This window comes from Vanessa atalanta, chromosome 19 (genome assembly GCF_905147765.1).
Source record: "Vanessa atalanta chromosome 19, ilVanAtal1.2, whole genome shotgun sequence".
NCBI classification, from domain to species: Eukaryota; Metazoa; Arthropoda; class Insecta; order Lepidoptera; family Nymphalidae; genus Vanessa; species Vanessa atalanta.
In genome coordinates, this window is record NC_061889.1 from 8,009,303 (window position 1) to 8,027,595 (window position 18,293).

The window sequence follows — 18,293 nt, forward strand, 5'->3', positions numbered from 1 at the left end:
TTATCATCTTGTTTATATACTTACATGTTCGTTTGATTCGTAACGATAACTTAAAAATATATATCGATACAGCTCACCATACGCCTAAATTTAATATATGAACTACTAAAAATAAACTTGACTAACTCTTCTGTGATTTATCATTCGTTACGCGTTAAGCGTTTCTGCTCCCCTGAGCCGTACCCTGTTTTTAATAGTCTATAACCTTCCTCAAGTATCCTTCAAGAATTGACCTATCACATGCAAACATATTTTTTTCTAATCCGACTCCACTCCGTTTGATGTTCCAGTGATGAGCACGTTTAAACAAAGATCTTCAGCTTTGTTATAATACAATAGATTCAAGAAAGCGTTAACAAGCACTGCTCCTTAACTTCTTAACATATTCTGAATTTCATAGCATTGATTATTTATTATTAAGTAAAAAAAAAAACATTCCTGATAAGACTACTTACCATTAGGATCTAACTACTGCCATAATGGCTTAAAGTATATGTACAGAGATTCCTAGCATTTTTTATCTTATACGTATCACTACAAATGTTATAATCGCTTGCATCTTAATACCCATTATACTTCGTTTCGCGAGGGTCGAAGATTTACAGCTTTACAGACCCATAAACAAAGTGTTTGATTATAGTCCCTAGGGTTGAGTAAATAAGGTTTTAAACGCGATAGCATCAAATTCGAACGGAGTCGTTGTAACGGTAGGGTTATATAAAGGAATAAATAAAAGAAAACGTCGAATTTAGCACCCCTTCAAGTGAAATCGAGATAAATAAAAAGGATATATTAAATAAAAATAAATAAATTAAATTGCTGCATTCAAGACACAGATTTTTTTCAGAAACATTATCAAATATAATCTAAAAAGATTCTAGAACATTCGAAGAATTTTATAAACACAAATTAAGCACACCAACGATAACAAAAAAATATTGCAGAAATGTATACAAAAAAGATAAATTGAATTATATTAGTATTCAGTCTCGAATTGAATTTACAATACACTAGCTGTCAGTCTCTGGGTGAAATAAGAAATTTATTTACTGATCGCAGCGCCCCCTATCTAATAAGGACTAATTTAAACCAAACAGGAACCAAAAATGTTATCAAAATAAGTCATATCGTTATAAGGTCAGTTACGTAGTCAATTGCAGAAGATTTATGTATGTAATTATTATATATACATACAATAGTCTAGTATATTCTAGTCTAGTCTAGTCTAGTCTAGTCTAGTCTAGTCTAGTCTAGTCTAGTCTTGACTAATTCAGTTATAGTAGTTAAAAATTTACATAAAGACGTAAGCTATGTGTTGATGGGTTTAATAAAATTCGATTAAATAAGGAAGAAACACAATATTGTTGTCTTAGATTTTCGCGATTATTACACATTGAAATAAAACTAGTTTTTAACGGATTTAATCGTCGGTCTGCCCGTGACCACGAACACTGCAAAGTGCTCGAAACGTCGGGATGTTAAAATAATTAATATACGCGATTAAATCCGTTAAAAACTAGTTTTATTTCAACACAATATTGGAACAACGAAAAATAATTGACCCAAAGATCGGTCGTTGGTTAGATTGTTTGACGCAAATGTCTTTGGAGAAAAATTTTAATTAAAGAGAAACATCTACATCTACAAGTTATAAAGGAAGTAACAGTTAAAATTGATAAAATAATTATTTTTAAATATACAATAATAGATAATCATCGTCTTGATAGACGTAAATCAAAATGTTACGATCTATCTTTTTTTTTAAAGAAAAATGTACTAATACAGTCAGGTTTAATTGGAACATTCAATTTAAGCCTTTCGGATTTATAATAGATTTAAGATTTAGAAACTTTATTAAGTTACAGAGAAGTTTAAGGTTTACAGGTTTTTGGCGGCAGAATATTTGATGAGTACCCAGACTGGCTTTCGAGAAGTCTTATACAATAGATAACCCTTTATAAATTAGAAGTGGCTAAAGCAACTTGTAGTCAAAGTTTTTAAATTAAACTACCAATGACCAGTAAAGGTTAGAAAGTTATAACATTTCTCTAGAAAGTTCTCCAATTAAGGCCGTTCATTAGACTGACCCTAGCTAATTAAAGCGCGTAGACTTTACGTGAAGTGTATATTAAAAACAAATGCATACCTATTATTTACTAAGACTTATTGTTTAAGAAGTCTGAAGCCATTTTTTCAAGACAGAAAGACGAAAATTTGTGTTAAGACTTTCGATATTAGTGTTTTAGATAAACTCGTACAACACAACCGTTTTTCGAAACGAATATCTCTGATATAATATAATAGTTTGTATGACAGATCCATAATTTTTTATAGAAAATATAAAAATAAAAGTCACTTCCGACATTCATCCTCTAGAGAATGAAAGTTTATATGAGAGATCTACAGAAGAGTTCCTTGGTTCCTTCCTCTCTGTTCATATATTCTACCTTGTGCCTGAACTATAGGCACAAGGGACTTAACATCTTAGTTCCCAAGGTTCGGTGCAATAGGTCGTCCATCAATACATGTTATAAAAAAAATATAAATAAACAATGGTCATTGTTGTAGTCAAAACATATCTAATATGGCGTATGCTTTAATATTTTATTGGGTACGCGACAGATATCCCCGGTTTCCCTGTGATCATATTTCTTATACATTATTTTACCAAATTTGCAAGCCGACATCTAATAATTTTATACTCAATCAGTATAATGAAAATCATTCTACGAAATCGATATTCACTTTGGCTAGATCTGACGTTACCTCAAATCTATACGTACGAATTCAGACAAATAGTAACGACCCAATTATAAAACCACTAGTCTTCTGTAATAACACACTTAGTATCTCACTTGTGAAATGTTGACAACCGACTTACGGTGATACGTCATTTTGATACGTAGATCCTTTAAATTTTATAATGTTTATAGAGAATGTCGCATATCGTATTATATCGCTGACATTTCACGTTTTTGTTCTGAGATTAGTTTCGAGTTTTTTTTAACAGAACAGCTCTATTTTTAATGGTGGTTGTCAGTTTTAGAAACAAATTTAAACTAACATGTCGATTATATTCAGACTTTCCGTTAATTAAAGCCATATTAAGTTTTATTCAATGAGAGTAATGTTTTTATATACATATAATATTTTTTTAAACAAAGAAACATTCCTACCAATTTCTCGTTATTCGTCCAAACATTCGTCTCCGTCTGCATTAAACGCTAGCAACACTGGTATCCTTTTCTTTCCTCTACTTTAAGTTTGTCTGGGAAAGATCGCTATCTTAGCGATGTGGTTGCCCCTTGTACATTCCTGTCTGTTTTTATGATTTTGCTTATCGGTGTACAATAAAGTTATTGTATCATATTTAAGAGTATGAAATAAGATCGTTCTAAACATAATAAAAGTAATAAAGCTAAACCTTTTTAAATTATGATATCAGTCTGACACAATCTTTACAGAATCGCTGCTCGAAGGCTTATTCTCTAATGAAAACTGATAACTAATACGAATTCGCATTATTGTATCGGAGTCTGATATAAAATAACATACCTTTGCCATGAAGTTGTTGCCTATTTTCGGTGCCTTTCAAACTCTCGGCCGTGTGGAGAAGCTCGTCCAGTTGTGGTTTCTTTTGTTCGAGCTCTCTGAGAACACCCTGGAACAATATCACGTGATATTTAAATTCTAATTCGAATTGTAGTCTGGATCGATTTTGGAATTCGAAATTCAAAGCTAGTTTTTTTTTTTTATTTCAATGTAATGTTTAATATGTGCAAGACTAGAGTATATAAAAATAAAAGGTTCTATTTTCGCTATATATTATGACAGATACATAAATCGACAACGTTTGCAAAATAATTCAATTAAAAGCAAAAAAAATATATTCATTAATCCGCGTGAACAAAAGCAATAATACAAAAATCTAAAATAATATTTTTTAAACCTTATATAATAGAAAGAGGCAGAAAGAAGGAGAAAGAGGGGGCAAGGTCACCTGCAGGTGGTATATATTTATTTAGCCAGTTCACACTAAAATAACTTTATTACAAAAATAAAATTGATATTAATTATCAAAATTAGTTAAATAAAAGAATTTTATTTCTATTTTTATTTTTTTTTTTTAAAATCATTTATTAAAATTATTGGAAATCATCAATTAAAATATTAACGTATTTTATTCACGTCTTTTATTAATTAAATTTAATTGGCAAACATATAAGTGTGTCTACACGGATCTGTGTGCGTGTCTCATTACAGAAACAAACACTTTACCCCTCTTTTAGAAGGTATTAACTTTTCGGTATCGAAAACTTGGTTAAAAGTTTATCTGTACTTCGTGTTAATAGAAAGTACATAAAAGAACATAAATTACGCGCTTGTCACGTCAATGGAGTAAATTTAAAGCGGGGGTAACTGCGCAGTTACTTCTAAGTTTTACGTACATTGTTTTTGTTTACAATTTTATTTGTAACAATATATAAAATACTAGTTGTTGCCCGCGGTTTGGCTCGCGTTTTAGTGGTTGATTGACAATTCAGACACGAGTAGTTAAATGTGAGTGATGCTTTGTGTGCTATAGGTAAAGTTTTATAAGAAAGGTAAAGCCGCAGGTTCATCTTGTCATATATATATACTTATCTATGTATTAGCGTTTCTTTAGTCTGATGCCATTTCTATTTTGTATTCCGCTTTAGTCCAAGATATGTCTATATCTCATAGTCGTTCATCCTTGACATTGTGTACATTTGAGCAAGCAACTTAATTACTTTCTCGAACTATATTATTATTTTACTAGTTGTCGCCAGCGGCTTTGCTCGCGTTTTAGGGGTTGATTGTCATGTGTTAGGCAAAAAAGTAGTCCTTGCTTGGAGTTCAAGTTTGCTTCATACAAAATTTCATAGAATTCGGTTTATTGGTTTGGTTGTGAAAGAGCGACAGACAGACAGACAGAGTTACTTTCACATTTATAATATTAGTATATAACTATAAATTAGTATATATTGTGAAGATAAAAGTCACCAAAACGACAAAACGTTACTGTAAGCCTTTAGAAATAAAAAAACTAAGTTCGTCTCGAACTCTATTGTTCGAGTACTAGTCGTCACTCGCGGCTTTGTTCAAGCTTCACACGAAATTCCATCGAATTCGATTCAGTGGTTTGGCCGTGAAAGGTTAACAGAGACAGACGGACAGATAGACCATTAGAGAAAGTTACTTTTTGATTTGTAAAATGAACGCTGATTATATCTTATAAAACAAAATCAAAATATTTTCCATTCATAATGACTCCAATTAGCACTTTTAAATAGTACTTAATAAAAATTACCTGCAGATTTAAGCAGGCACTTCATAACGTAGATTCCACCGAGACAAGGAACAAAAATATCCATTACACGTGAAGCAACCGAATTTATATCAACGTATTGTTTCATAACTTTATCATAAGTCACGTTTAAAACCCGATCATATATGAATATTCAAATAATTCAATAAGCAAAAGGTTAAACTATACAATGTAAACTAGCAATCTTCTCACGAGAAAGTTTTTGACCACCATCGATTCCATTATTTAATAGAACTTTAAATGTGTCTATCAACGCTCAACATATTAATCGATCGAGCTTATTCAGTACCGGGCGAGCTCAGCGCCCCGGGCAGGAATTCTTTATAAAATCATATTTTGCCTTTAAATAGTCACTAAGCTCTTATTAAATTATTATATATATATATATATATATATATCGGAGCGTGGTTACTTTGGTTGTTGATTTGGATAATTAATGAATCGAATAGTTGGCAATAATGTTTGATGGCTGATTTACTTATAAGAGCGGGTCACCCCGAATGGAGTTGTTTTGACAAGCTTCTCGAATGCGATGGTTGCTTGCAAACCCATTTGCTCTTAATCGAGATGAATTATTGTAATCCTTTGATATTATTGTGGTGTACGATTATTGAATCAATGAATACAGTGATTAGACGATATTAAATACGTTTTATTTTATGAATATCTCCATTGCACGCCCACATAGTTTTACAAATGTCGGATCAATCCCCGAACTGTTCGGCATCCTGCTTCTCCGACATATATATATATATATATATATATATATATATATATATATATATATATATATGTTTTTAATCACTGTCCTTGAATCTAGACGATTTTTAGAAATTCTAGAACATTAACCAAACTTAATGGTTTAAATCTAGACTGTACTGTTAATAGGAATGATTTCGCTCTAAAAGATATAATCGTAAAATTTTAAACTAAAGTGTTTGTACGTTATCTTGAATATAGAGGACGCAAACCACACTGAACAGTCAGGCAGATATGCCAGACGACATTAGAGGGGCGTCTTGTATACTGTCTCGGAAGAAAGTAGTTAGACTTGTTTGGTCTCGGAGTTACAAAGTCTTAACAAATAAATAGAGAAGTAAGATTTAAAAGTACATTTCGTTAATTAACTGTGTTGCAACTAATTGTTGATTTTCTATCACTAAAATCAACAATCTTTAGTAATATTATAAATATGAAAGTAACTCTGTTATCTCTTCACGCTTAAACCGCTGTTCCGATTTTGATAAAATTTTGTATGGAGATTGTTTAAGTTCCAAGGACGGACATAGGCTACATTTTTTCAAATCACGTTTCGAGAGGATAAATTCGGGGGTGGAGGTTTGTGAGCTATAAGTAGTATTATAAAATTCGCAGTTTTTTACTTAAATATAAGAAATATAAGTATATTTGAATTTAATTATTTAGTAGAAATTGTTTAATACACGAATATAATATTATACATATATATTTGACGACGCCACATGTGTGTACACCGGTTTTCATGGGTACGCCTCTCCGAGGTCCCGGGTTCGATTCCCGGCCGAGTTGATGTAGAAAAAGTTCATTAGTTTTCTATGTTGTCTTGGGTCTGGGTGTATGTGGTACCGTCGTTACTTCTGATTTTCCATAACACAAGCGATTTAGCTACTTACATTGGGATCAGAGTAATTTATGTGATGTTTTCCAATATATACAGCGCCATGCGGGTTTAATAACGCGGATATTAGTTTAAAATATTCACACATCTATAGCCGCTATCAAAGATTTACTAATATATAATCTCTCGGTACTCTCATTGCACGAGTCCCGTTTGAAACATGGCCGGTCTTTTAATATTATTAACGTTCACGTCAAAAGGCAAAATTGAATCCGACACATGAAAAATAACATCACATACATGTAGGTTAACGATGTTTCGCTGCACCACAGAGCCCGTTGAATTTTAGTTGGTGGTCGGGCTTTGGGTTTAGCTTTTAGTTGAATAAGTATTTTTTATTTTGGTATGCGGACGAACAAATAGGTCTCCTGATGGTAAGTGGTCCCTACTGCCCATAGACAATGGCGCTTTAAGAAATATTAACCATTCCTTACAATACCAATGCGCCACGTAGTTACACTGGCTCACTCACCGATCAGTATTGTGTGCCGGTTTGAAAGGTGAGCAAGGGACAGGCACAAGGGACATAACATCTTAGTTCCCAAGGTTGGTGGCGTATTGGCGATGTAAGTTTAAAATTTTTATAGCCCCCTTGTCTATGAGCGGTGGTTACCACTAACCATCAGGTGGTGGTGTACTCGTCCGCCTAACCATATCATATAAATATACATATATAAACACAAATTAAGCACATAAAATCTTTGCTTTCCCTATTAAAACCAGCAGATAGCTGGTTTAAATAGTCTGCTAAGATTCAGATTTCCTAGCAGCACGTCAGTCGAGCTTAAATTCGTCGGCTATTTTTAATAGTAACAAACTCTAATCATCTAAAAGTACAAGCCGGTCGGGATTTTATCAACAAAACAGAATCATCAATTAATGTCGGATATGATGTCACAAATAGAACAAAAAGGGATGAACCTAGGCAACAGAAAGGCTTTGAGTAATCGATCTAGAAATTGGGTTTCACGTAATCAATCAACTTCCAAATGGTAGAAAATTTCAGACAATTTTAAGATTATCAATGTAAAATGTCTATTGTCTCAGAAGACTGGCTCATATGGCGTGACGTTAAACGTCATGTGGCTCTCTAATAGCGTCATGTCATCCCTCCGCCCCTCTTTACGAGCTTGTGTGTGGTTGACGTTTATTTTATAAATAGTACAAACAGATGACCCAAAGGTAAGAACATATCAATCTTATGAGATGATTGCAGGTTCAAATCAAGGCAAGCGCTAGAGAATTTTTACGTGCATAATTTCCATTTATAACAATTGATCTCGTTTCCGGTAAAGGAAATCATTGTGAGGAATTAAATTAATTAATTATTTATTTCACTGAAATTCTGTCACATAAGTATGATGATATCTACGAACCTACATTAAAGCAGCATGGTGGAATAAGTTCCGAACCATCTCCTCAAAAGAGAGGAAGCTTTAATGAAGCGGTGTGCCATTTATAATTTCCTTTGTTAGTAAGAAAAAAATAGTTACCTCTTGATTCTCTAATAATTTTTAATATTAAACTTAATTAAATTTCTATTTTATACGGCCGATGTCAAGGCGGGCTGCTAGTGTAGTATTTAATTTAACACTCAGCGTAACGACACAAGCTTAATGGATTAAAGTAGTAGTCTATTCTGAACCTATATTGGTAAATGTTTACCTTGACTGGAGGTTTATATAAATAAATAACTACATGGTTGGTTTACGCCAAAATTAATAAGCAATCTCATGTAAAATCTATCGATTAAAGATTGAAAGTGTTGAAATGATCAGTCGAAGAGTTAACACAACAATGTATAAAAAATATCTTTGGATGAATGACGTAGAAAAAAATATATTTGTATTATAACATCAATGTATGCTACACGCACATATCTATTTCGACAACATTAATTGTATTAAAATTTTCTCTATTAAGTAATTGGATTAAAAAAATATATTCTTGTTACTAGGATCACATGACTTCAGAGTTACGCTTCAGAGAAAAAGGATTGACATTTGACGGATGTCCGTAGTGTGACGGATCAATTCCGTTATTGGGACGCAAATTGATAATCGATATATCGATAGGTACTTGTCTAATATCGATTTAAAATATAATATTAATTTGGTACTACCTAAATTGGTGGTACAAGCCACTTATTACAGTGCTACCAATAACAGCAAAACTCATAATTATTGCGTTCAGATTGAAAAGGCGTATGAGCCACTGTCAACTACATACACAGGATCTAAGTTGATCGTAAGTGGTCATCATACCCATTGTCGTCAAAAATAATAATCATTCCTTAAATCGCTAATGCGCCACCGAACTATGCTAAGATGTTATGCTTTTTGTGCTTGGCTACGCTCAAACCGAAACACAACAGTACTAAGTATTGCTGGGCGGTAGAATATCTGATGAGTGGGTGGTACCTACCCAGACGGGCTTGCAGAAAGCACCACCAAGTAAGTATTTAGTTAGTTACATTGATTTAAATCTCAGAGTTTAATTCTAAATATAATTTATTAGTAGCTATCTTGTACGACTTGATATCGAACCACGGGTGTGGCAAATAAAAGTGTGTGTGTGTTTTTTTTTTAAGAAATTCTCTAGTATTGGCTAATAAAATGGCTTGAAGGAAAGCTGTACGTTTCTTTGATCAATACTTATAATATAAAACGTGCAATTATGTTTGTCCTAAATAATGGGAACATTTCTCAATATAATAAAATATTATAGCATTTTAAATCATTAGAGTCCAACTTTGCGCCCAGGTACTATATTATGTATAAATACAAGCATTATGATAAAGACAACTATCAAGTATGTTTAATTTTGCTAACAAATAAACATAATATGCACACAACCGCCCGGCCCGGTGACCGTGGCCACATTGCTACGATTTTACGATAAAATTTAGGTGTAGGAACAGCGTAACTAGCCGGCGGTTGCCTAGCAACCATCCCCGCCAAGGCTTACACTATTGGCTATTATAATAACACGCATGCGCGAGTTCTGGTGGGGATAATAGTGAAGCCGAGATATTTTATCGATAACTTGTCGATATTGATAATATTAGTTCCTTTTTAGGAATTTTACTTGAAGTTACTGAATACTATTGTTACTACTGTTTAAAAGCAAAATAATAAAATAATGATTATTTTATTAATTAACAAATGATAATGTTATAATATATACGATCATATTTTATGTTTATTGATAAACTAATTAGTAAAAATGTGGTTTTTTAATTCATAATTTTAGTTTGTAATGAGTTTAATACGCGTCAAGTCTTAACTTATTCTTCGCTCATTACCTGAGAGTTTGTTTAAAGAGATCAATTATTGGAATAATTCCACCTTTGTGCGCTTTTATTTCTTAACATGTTTAGTTTTTAGAATCGAAAACCACAACGGGGTAGTATTTGACAATATTTTCTAAGAAAACTCTTATATTTGTGCGGCATATACGCAAGATCTATCATAAATCACTAACAGACACGACCGATCCAAAAACCCAAATTTGAATAAAATTTGTAGAGAGAAATGGCGGATAAACTTCACAGAAACATAAAAATATATTATCATGAAGATAAATCTAATCAAAAAGGAAACTATATTTTACTATAATATTTTAACATATATATCTATATCAAAATAACAAGCATTTCCGAGTACTGGAATTAGTACTTCAAAACATCGACTTTTCGCATCTCTAAGTTTAGCGCATGCGCTCCTTAGTCTTAGCAGCTCTATATAAGCAAAGTCTTCAGCTAAAATACACATTTGCTCCTGAACACTCATAAGAATGAGACCGTTATAAATTACTTTTATATGTATAATTTTTATAAAATTAAACAAGAGGTATTATAGAGGACGATTTTAGTAAATTATTATTAAGCCGACTATGGAGAACAAAGAAATAAATATATTTTTTTTTATAAAAATATGAATACCCGCCCCATTACAAGGAATTACTAATATTCCTTTTTTTCCCTCCATTTAAGTTTACAGCTTTCGTTAGAAGTGGGAACTTCAATAGCCCAATGGTTTTGATCCTGCGAATGTTTACTTCGCTAGGTGGCCCTTAAACTATAGCGATATTGACACCAATGCCATATTAAAAAAATAAAAAAGTAGAGTTTCCATTTTAGTTTACGATTTATTTAGTAATTATTTTAGTGAATAGACTTTCATGATTTTTTTTTCAATCTACCATCAGTTCCGAATAGCGCTTACGTTTATTTTAAATAATTTTGTATACAGTATCGATATCCTAGGCATATCACATAATTGGGTGTCATTAATTGATATTAAAAAGACCCTTTACTACAAGGAAGTTGTGTATTGATTATTAATGTACATAAAATCCCACCACCGGAATAAGTCAGATAATTTTACGAAAAGGATGAAAATATTTTTAGGTTAACAAAAAAACCATACAGATGAACACATCACTAATAAATATATAAGAGCCGTGATGGCGAAGATGTTACAAGACGTGTCATCTTAACCGATGATTCTGAGTTCAAGACGGTTCGAGACGGTCGAGGCAAATATCGCGAGGAAACCTGCTCGGTTATCCACCTTACACACACAATATGCCACATATATCCACCAACCCACATTAGACCAGCATAGTGGAGTGAGCTTCAAATCTTCTGCTCAAAAAGGGAGGACATTTAACTGCTAAAGTCTGCAGGGCAAAATCCTTGTTATATCAAGTAACATTAAATAGGCATCATAACCAGAATAATCCTTATTATTATTCACCTTTCATTCATAAATTCGATTATGAGAATACTTTCCAACACGTGGTACAATTTGTGTCTATTACGAGCTAAGTGTGAGACTAATTATCAGTAATTCAAGTAGCCTATTTGTTCAAAAAATAATCATATATCGTTAACATTATTAAATCGTAAACGATTTATGTCCATACGTATTTCACTGAATTATGTATTTTATTTCAATATGAATAAGATTTAAATTACTTTAAACAACAACAAAATAGAAAATATTGGTGGCAATATTTTAAAGCGATAGTGCATTTGACTTGTAGATTAAGTTATAAGTTTTACAAACTGTTATTCTAAATCGAACTTTAACATTTCGATAATAAGGATTATAGTCGTGTGTTTAACAAATGCAATTGATATAGGGGCGATAACACAATACGTTGTTAATGAATGAACATACGTCTATATTATGAAATGGTCAGGATAACACTTACGACTGTAAAAATATGTTGATTTGAAAATATAAAACACTATTTGTCGCTTGCGGCTTCGCTCGCATTTTCAGTGGTGTGGCCGTGATAGAGCAGTACAGATACACAGACGGACAGACAGAATTAGTTTCCCATTTATAATATTAGCATAGATTATTCTTTTCTTTAATTAAAAGTTAATAAGTAAAGAAATAAGATTAGTTTAAAAGTTTATAATGTTTTTAAGTCAAATAAAGATTGTAAATCTATTGATTATTTAGTATTAGTGATTTATGTCATATATTTCTAATACGTTCATCGGGACAATTGGACAAAGTTCTAATTTCGCTAGACAGAGAGTTGAAATAATACTATTGTACCCGCACTAATATCTTGGTATAATTAATTACAAATAGTCCCAAGTGTCTTAACAATGTTGAATATATGTTTGACTTTTAGGATTAGTAGATACATCGAATATGATCGATTGAGAAAACCCAGCTAAGCGAGATGCAGTATACGTGCGTCGAATAATATTAATTCCACCCTTACACGTACGAGCCGAGACGACTCAGTGGTTAGAACGCATGCATCTTAGCCGATGATTTCGGGTTCAAACACAGGCAAGCACCACTGAATTTCATGTGCTTAATTTGTGTTTATAATTCATCTCGTGCTCGGTTTTCATGGGTACGCTACTCCGAGGTCCCGGGTTCGATTCCCGGCCGAGACGATGTAGAAAAAGTTCATTAGTTTTCTATGTTGTCTTGGGTCTGGGTGTTTGTGGTACCGTCGTTACTTCTGATTTTCCATAAAACAAGTGCTTTATCTACTCACGTTGGAATCAGAGTAATGTATGTGATGTTGTCCAATATTTATTTTATTTATTTATACAAATTTTTAACATCAATTTCCACATACCCAGTTGCTATTTAGATTTTTTTGCCATAAAAACCCAACAACTTACAATTGGCTGGTCAAACAACCTCGCTTTGAACACAGTACCTCGCTCTCATATGCTAGTTACTACACCGACGACGCAGTGAATAAAACTGGTTTTTTTACAATTTATTTGTAGACAATCAACCAAAGTGCTTGATTTGACTTATGTCTGCTCTTCCCACAACCCTTCTTCAAATTGGCCCTCGCTTTGACAGCTTATTTCCGTTCAGCGACACCGTATGAATACTTATTATGTTTACGTTAAAGTTCTATTTTCAATATCAAGATTTATGACGGCTCCATGCAATGCGTAAGTTGGATGCACTAAGATTTATTGATATCGAAAACTGTTGGTGAAAAATGAACTTTGATTTATTGCATTAGAGTATGTTTTTATTTAAATGGTTTACGAGATTTTGTATTCTACGTAAAATAGGTTTGAGCTTAGGTTTGCAAATGCCATTGATTTTGGATTATGAGGGAAAAACGATGGATTGCGTTTATTCAACTACTATATGGTGAGCTTTCTCTTAACGTAGTGTAGTGTACTTCGTGCGTGAAGTCGCGGGCACTACTCTTTTATAAGATTACATTCGACAAATGTCAGGAAAAGATCCTTTGAACAAAATTTGTATTGAAAATGGTTTTTTTTCCTAACAGACATATCATCCGCGTCTTCGGTGTATCTTATATTAAATTTGTTATTTTCGTGTGTTTACATGTTTTATATGGGTCTGGTTTAAGCCTCACCTTTTATTAATATTGACTTTTCTATCCAACGGGACTCATCGTCGTTTCTGACAATGTTTTATGCAACATGTGTTCCTCAAAAGACTACTAATTTACGATTCTGCGTTCGTTCTATATAATCCAAGAAATATTTTAAAAACTTTTCAACTTCACCGGTCTGTGGTATACTTAATAATTCAGATTCACGCGTCGCGTTGGACTCTTGTTTTTTAGATCTCATTAAAATTCACGACGCGGTTTCGGAACGATCGATCCATTATTATTATTAGTATTTCTACTAATTAGTCAAATATGATATTTTGATAATTTATTATATATGACTCCAAAATTTCTATAGATTACTAAGTACTGTCTTCGATGAGCGAGTTTTTTTTTTTTTTTGAGCCACAAATATTTTATCAATTAACATACAAACTGTTTCTTATTATTATTATTTTTTTTTATAAATATTGGACAACATCACATACATTACTCTGATCTCAATGTAAGAAACTAAAGCACTTGTGTTATAGAAAATCAGAAGTAACGACAGTACCACAAACACCCAGACCCAAGACAACATAGAAAACTAATGAACTTTTTCCACATCGACTCGGCCGGGAATCGAACCCGGGAACTCGGAGTGGCGTACACATGAAAACCGGTGTACACACTACTCGACCACGGAGGTCGTCAAATGTTTATTATATTGTCAAAATTTTTGCTTGATTATATATTATTATCTGTGCAGATTTAGAATAACCGTGGACCTCGTATATGATAATGACGTTACTGGCGAGTTATACTCGACTTAGCAACGAAAACGGTAACAATAACCAAGAACGAATCAAGAACTACTTATATGAAAAACCTCTTTAAAATACATTACATAAACAGTCTTTAGCGTTAGTGACGTTTTTTTTTAAATAGATTTATGTCTTTAGTTAACTTGTTGGATGCGATGATGTGTGTGAGTCGACAATGGGAAATTTTATTATTCTGATTCACGAATACCTTAAGCATTTAGCGTATTAAGAACACGAATGGTGGCGGAAAAACAACATACCAATCAGATCATCGTATAGAAAGGTTATATTGGTTGTACTTGGCCGCAAGTGTTTTGAGTACCACAATGGGCCATTTGCCTGCAAAATATTTCGCGTATTCTTTTTCGCTCTGTTTGTTTTCCTTTACCGAACAACTTGTGTTTTTTATTTTAACTATGAGTTATTGTTATTATTAGGACACAACAAAATAAGATTTGAATTTGGAATTAAAATAATCTTTTTTTTTATTAAATAGATCAACAAGATCACATTAAGTTTTACCGTCCGAAGTAGTAAGTACATGCAGTAGTACGATTTTGAAATGTAGATTAGACAGTAGATTCTAGCGAGAAACTTAAAATTAATGTTTAGTAGTATAGAAGTAGTGATACGAGCTCGAAAATGTAGATTCTAGCTAGAAACTCAAAATTATTGTTACAAGGAACAAGAAAATAATCATTTATTTCATTCTTAACATTAAGGCATTAATTATAAAATAAAATTACTGGACGGAAGTTATGCATTTTAAAGTTATACAATTAACATAATTATATATTTTGTTAATTATATTTTACCAACTATTCGTCCGGATATATATTACAGATTCTCTAATACATAATTTTTGCGTAACTTTGATCACAGCACGCAACAGAAACTCAAAAGTCGTAATAATTAATCCTGTTTTTTCTCCTATTGGTTGTAGCGAGACTTTATATAGCCCAAACCTTCCTCAATAAATTGGCTATCTAACTATGAAATAATCGAATCGGACCAATAGTTTCTGAGATAAGCGTCAACCAAACAAACTCTTCAGCTTCATGATATTAGTATAAATATGCATTTCAAATATCCTAATCGTTAAATTTAATATAGCAGTGAGATTAAACATCAATAGCCCAACGGTAAACAAGCTTAACACTTAATTGGAGGGGAAAGGAGTATTACAGACATTGCTTGTATTGTTTACGTCAGAGATATAATGAAATTGGAAAATTAGAGGAGTGACGCGATCCTAGGTTATAACCAACTTTGATTTACAGGTTATATTAGTTTTTATAAATGAATAATTCTTTCGAGATGAAAAGGAATGTTATAACGAAATTTTCAAATCTCGAATTACTTTAATTTTTTATCAGTTCTCGAGCAATCTTGGATTTAATTCCAGGTCGCGCTAGTAAAAGTAATAAAAAAAAAATTATCAATCTCAACTTAGGTTTACACTTCCGTGATTCGGAAAGTACGTAAAACTGTTGATTCTGTTTTAGATCCCTCTAGTCTAGAGCGAGAAATAGCATGCATTCTACGTTTGCGCACATATTATCTGGTGGCAAGGCTTTATGCACGTCCAATCACATATACACACCAAACAACAATAGTCAGTTCTGATATAATTCGGTTTGAAAGCTTAGTGAGCCAATGTACAACCAAGGTTGGGAATGAAGATGTTAATTCAATGAGCGACCAACCTTGGTAACCAAGTTAATATTTATTCCCTAGAGTGTCGCGCATTGGTGTTGTAAGTAATGATTAATATTTCTTACTCTGCCAATGTCCATAGACGCTATATATAAGCCTGGGAAATTAGTTAATCCTTGTGTTTAAGCGCTGCAATTCAGCGAGATAAATATTTATTTTCAATTACGTTTCTAATTGCTTACCTTTTGTTTGTCCAATTGTTGTATGATGTCATCTACGTCGCCAACGGCGACAGGCTGCGCGCGCAGCATATCCACTTCAACTGACAACCAGTCACGAATCTGTAATAATAATTGATGTATTTACTACACTATTAATCATTCAACTCGAAACAAAATATATATTAGATACCATTTTAAGAACCTGCTGAAAGGTTTGACAAAGAAACACTATTCGACTACAGTACTGTAAGGCTATTCTGAAAGAAGAAACTCGAAACTAAGCTCAGAACACGAGAGCGTTAAATATCTGAATGATATGCGACATTGTCTCTTATAGTCATAAAACTTATAAGATACGCGTATCAAAATAGCATGTCACCCTAAGTCGATTATCAACATTTTTCCCTGCATACATAAGGCTTAATATTTATTGGTCGTCGTTTCATTAATAACTGCTTATTTTATAGTAAGTGTTACTTTGTTATCCTTTGATTATAAAAAATATTGTATGCTGTATGGTTCCAGCGGTATCTAGACACTATGTCAAACCCTCACGGGTTGTTTATAGGAGAAGCCGACCAAGGGATTTCGTTAAGCGCATCTTTCAATCTCATCGAGCATTTAAGCGCCTCAATCGGAGGTTTTGTTGGTGTCAAGCGGATTGCGGGTAGGCCTGGCCTGATTGGGTATAAAATCCTGTCATAACACTGCGCCGACCTCAAGTAAATGGAATTTATGTGATTGGTTGTTTGATAGAATTAGGTAAAACTCAAAATGTAAATAAATCAACACGAATTGGATTCATGATTACATGATGGTAAGGCTTTAGCAAACCCATCTGGGTAGGTACCACCCACTCATCATATACCATCGACAACACTTCACAACAAGGAAAATGAGCCAGTGTAACTATAGGCACTAGGAATATAGAATCTCAGTTCCCAAGGTTGCGCCTTAATGATGTAAGAAATGGCATTGTCCAGCGGTGGCCACTTACCATCAAGTCAATTGACCGATCGCCAACCTATGCATTAATAAAAATATATATATACAATGTAACACAAGTACAAAAATCACATGTACGAATTCTTCATAGTCAGCGATAAAGCCATCGCTAAAAAACCCCCACATATATCGGATTTCGATAACAATATACGAAAACAATACCGGCGCGGGATAGCGTCGTTTCTAAAGGCTTCGCGGGCAGTCATCTGGGACCGCAGTAACCCGAAGCGCTTAGAATAGCCACCATTCCAAATACTGATTTACAAACCTCGTACTTTAATGGAAACACACGTCGATCAAATTGACTCTAAAACGCGACATTTTTAAAACATTTTATCTTACTGAAGATTACTTTACTTTTACTTTACAGGAAAAATATTTAAATATTACAATAAAAACCATATAAATCATTCAAAAAAGTTTAGAATTTCTTGAATAACACACCGGTTTTAATCTTAACTAAACGTCTTTCTCATAGATAGTCAGAGAAGTCATTTGGTAACTATTTTATATGTTTTCCTAAATGAAATATTAAAATTCATGTATAAGTTTATGTAAGCTGATGATTTAAAATTAACCATCAAAACATAATTTCAAAAACCTTTTATCTTAGTGATAAGAGGCCTTTAATATAAATTAAAAATAATATATATTATTCTTATATGTATTGAATAATAATTACTTTACAAAACAAAAGAAAAAAAGTCAAAATTGACAAACACTCGCAATAT

General features: G+C 32.8%; 1 protein-coding gene across 3 annotated transcripts in view; it reads right to left on the bottom strand.

Annotated features, from left to right (window-relative positions):
- Positions 1 to 18,293, bottom strand: part of LOC125071227 (dystrophin, isoforms A/C/F/G/H) — a 557,159-nt gene that overhangs the window by 414,546 nt on the left and 124,320 nt on the right. For all 3 annotated transcript variants that reach the window (XM_047681335.1, XM_047681338.1, XM_047681337.1), the window contains exons 39-40: positions 16,579 to 16,677; positions 3,556 to 3,661 (exon numbers count right to left, since the gene is read on the bottom strand). In XM_047681335.1, the coding sequence (XP_047537291.1) occupies positions 3,556 to 3,661; positions 16,579 to 16,677 (205 nt within the window). The remainder of the gene's footprint in view (positions 1 to 3,555; positions 3,662 to 16,578; positions 16,678 to 18,293) is intronic.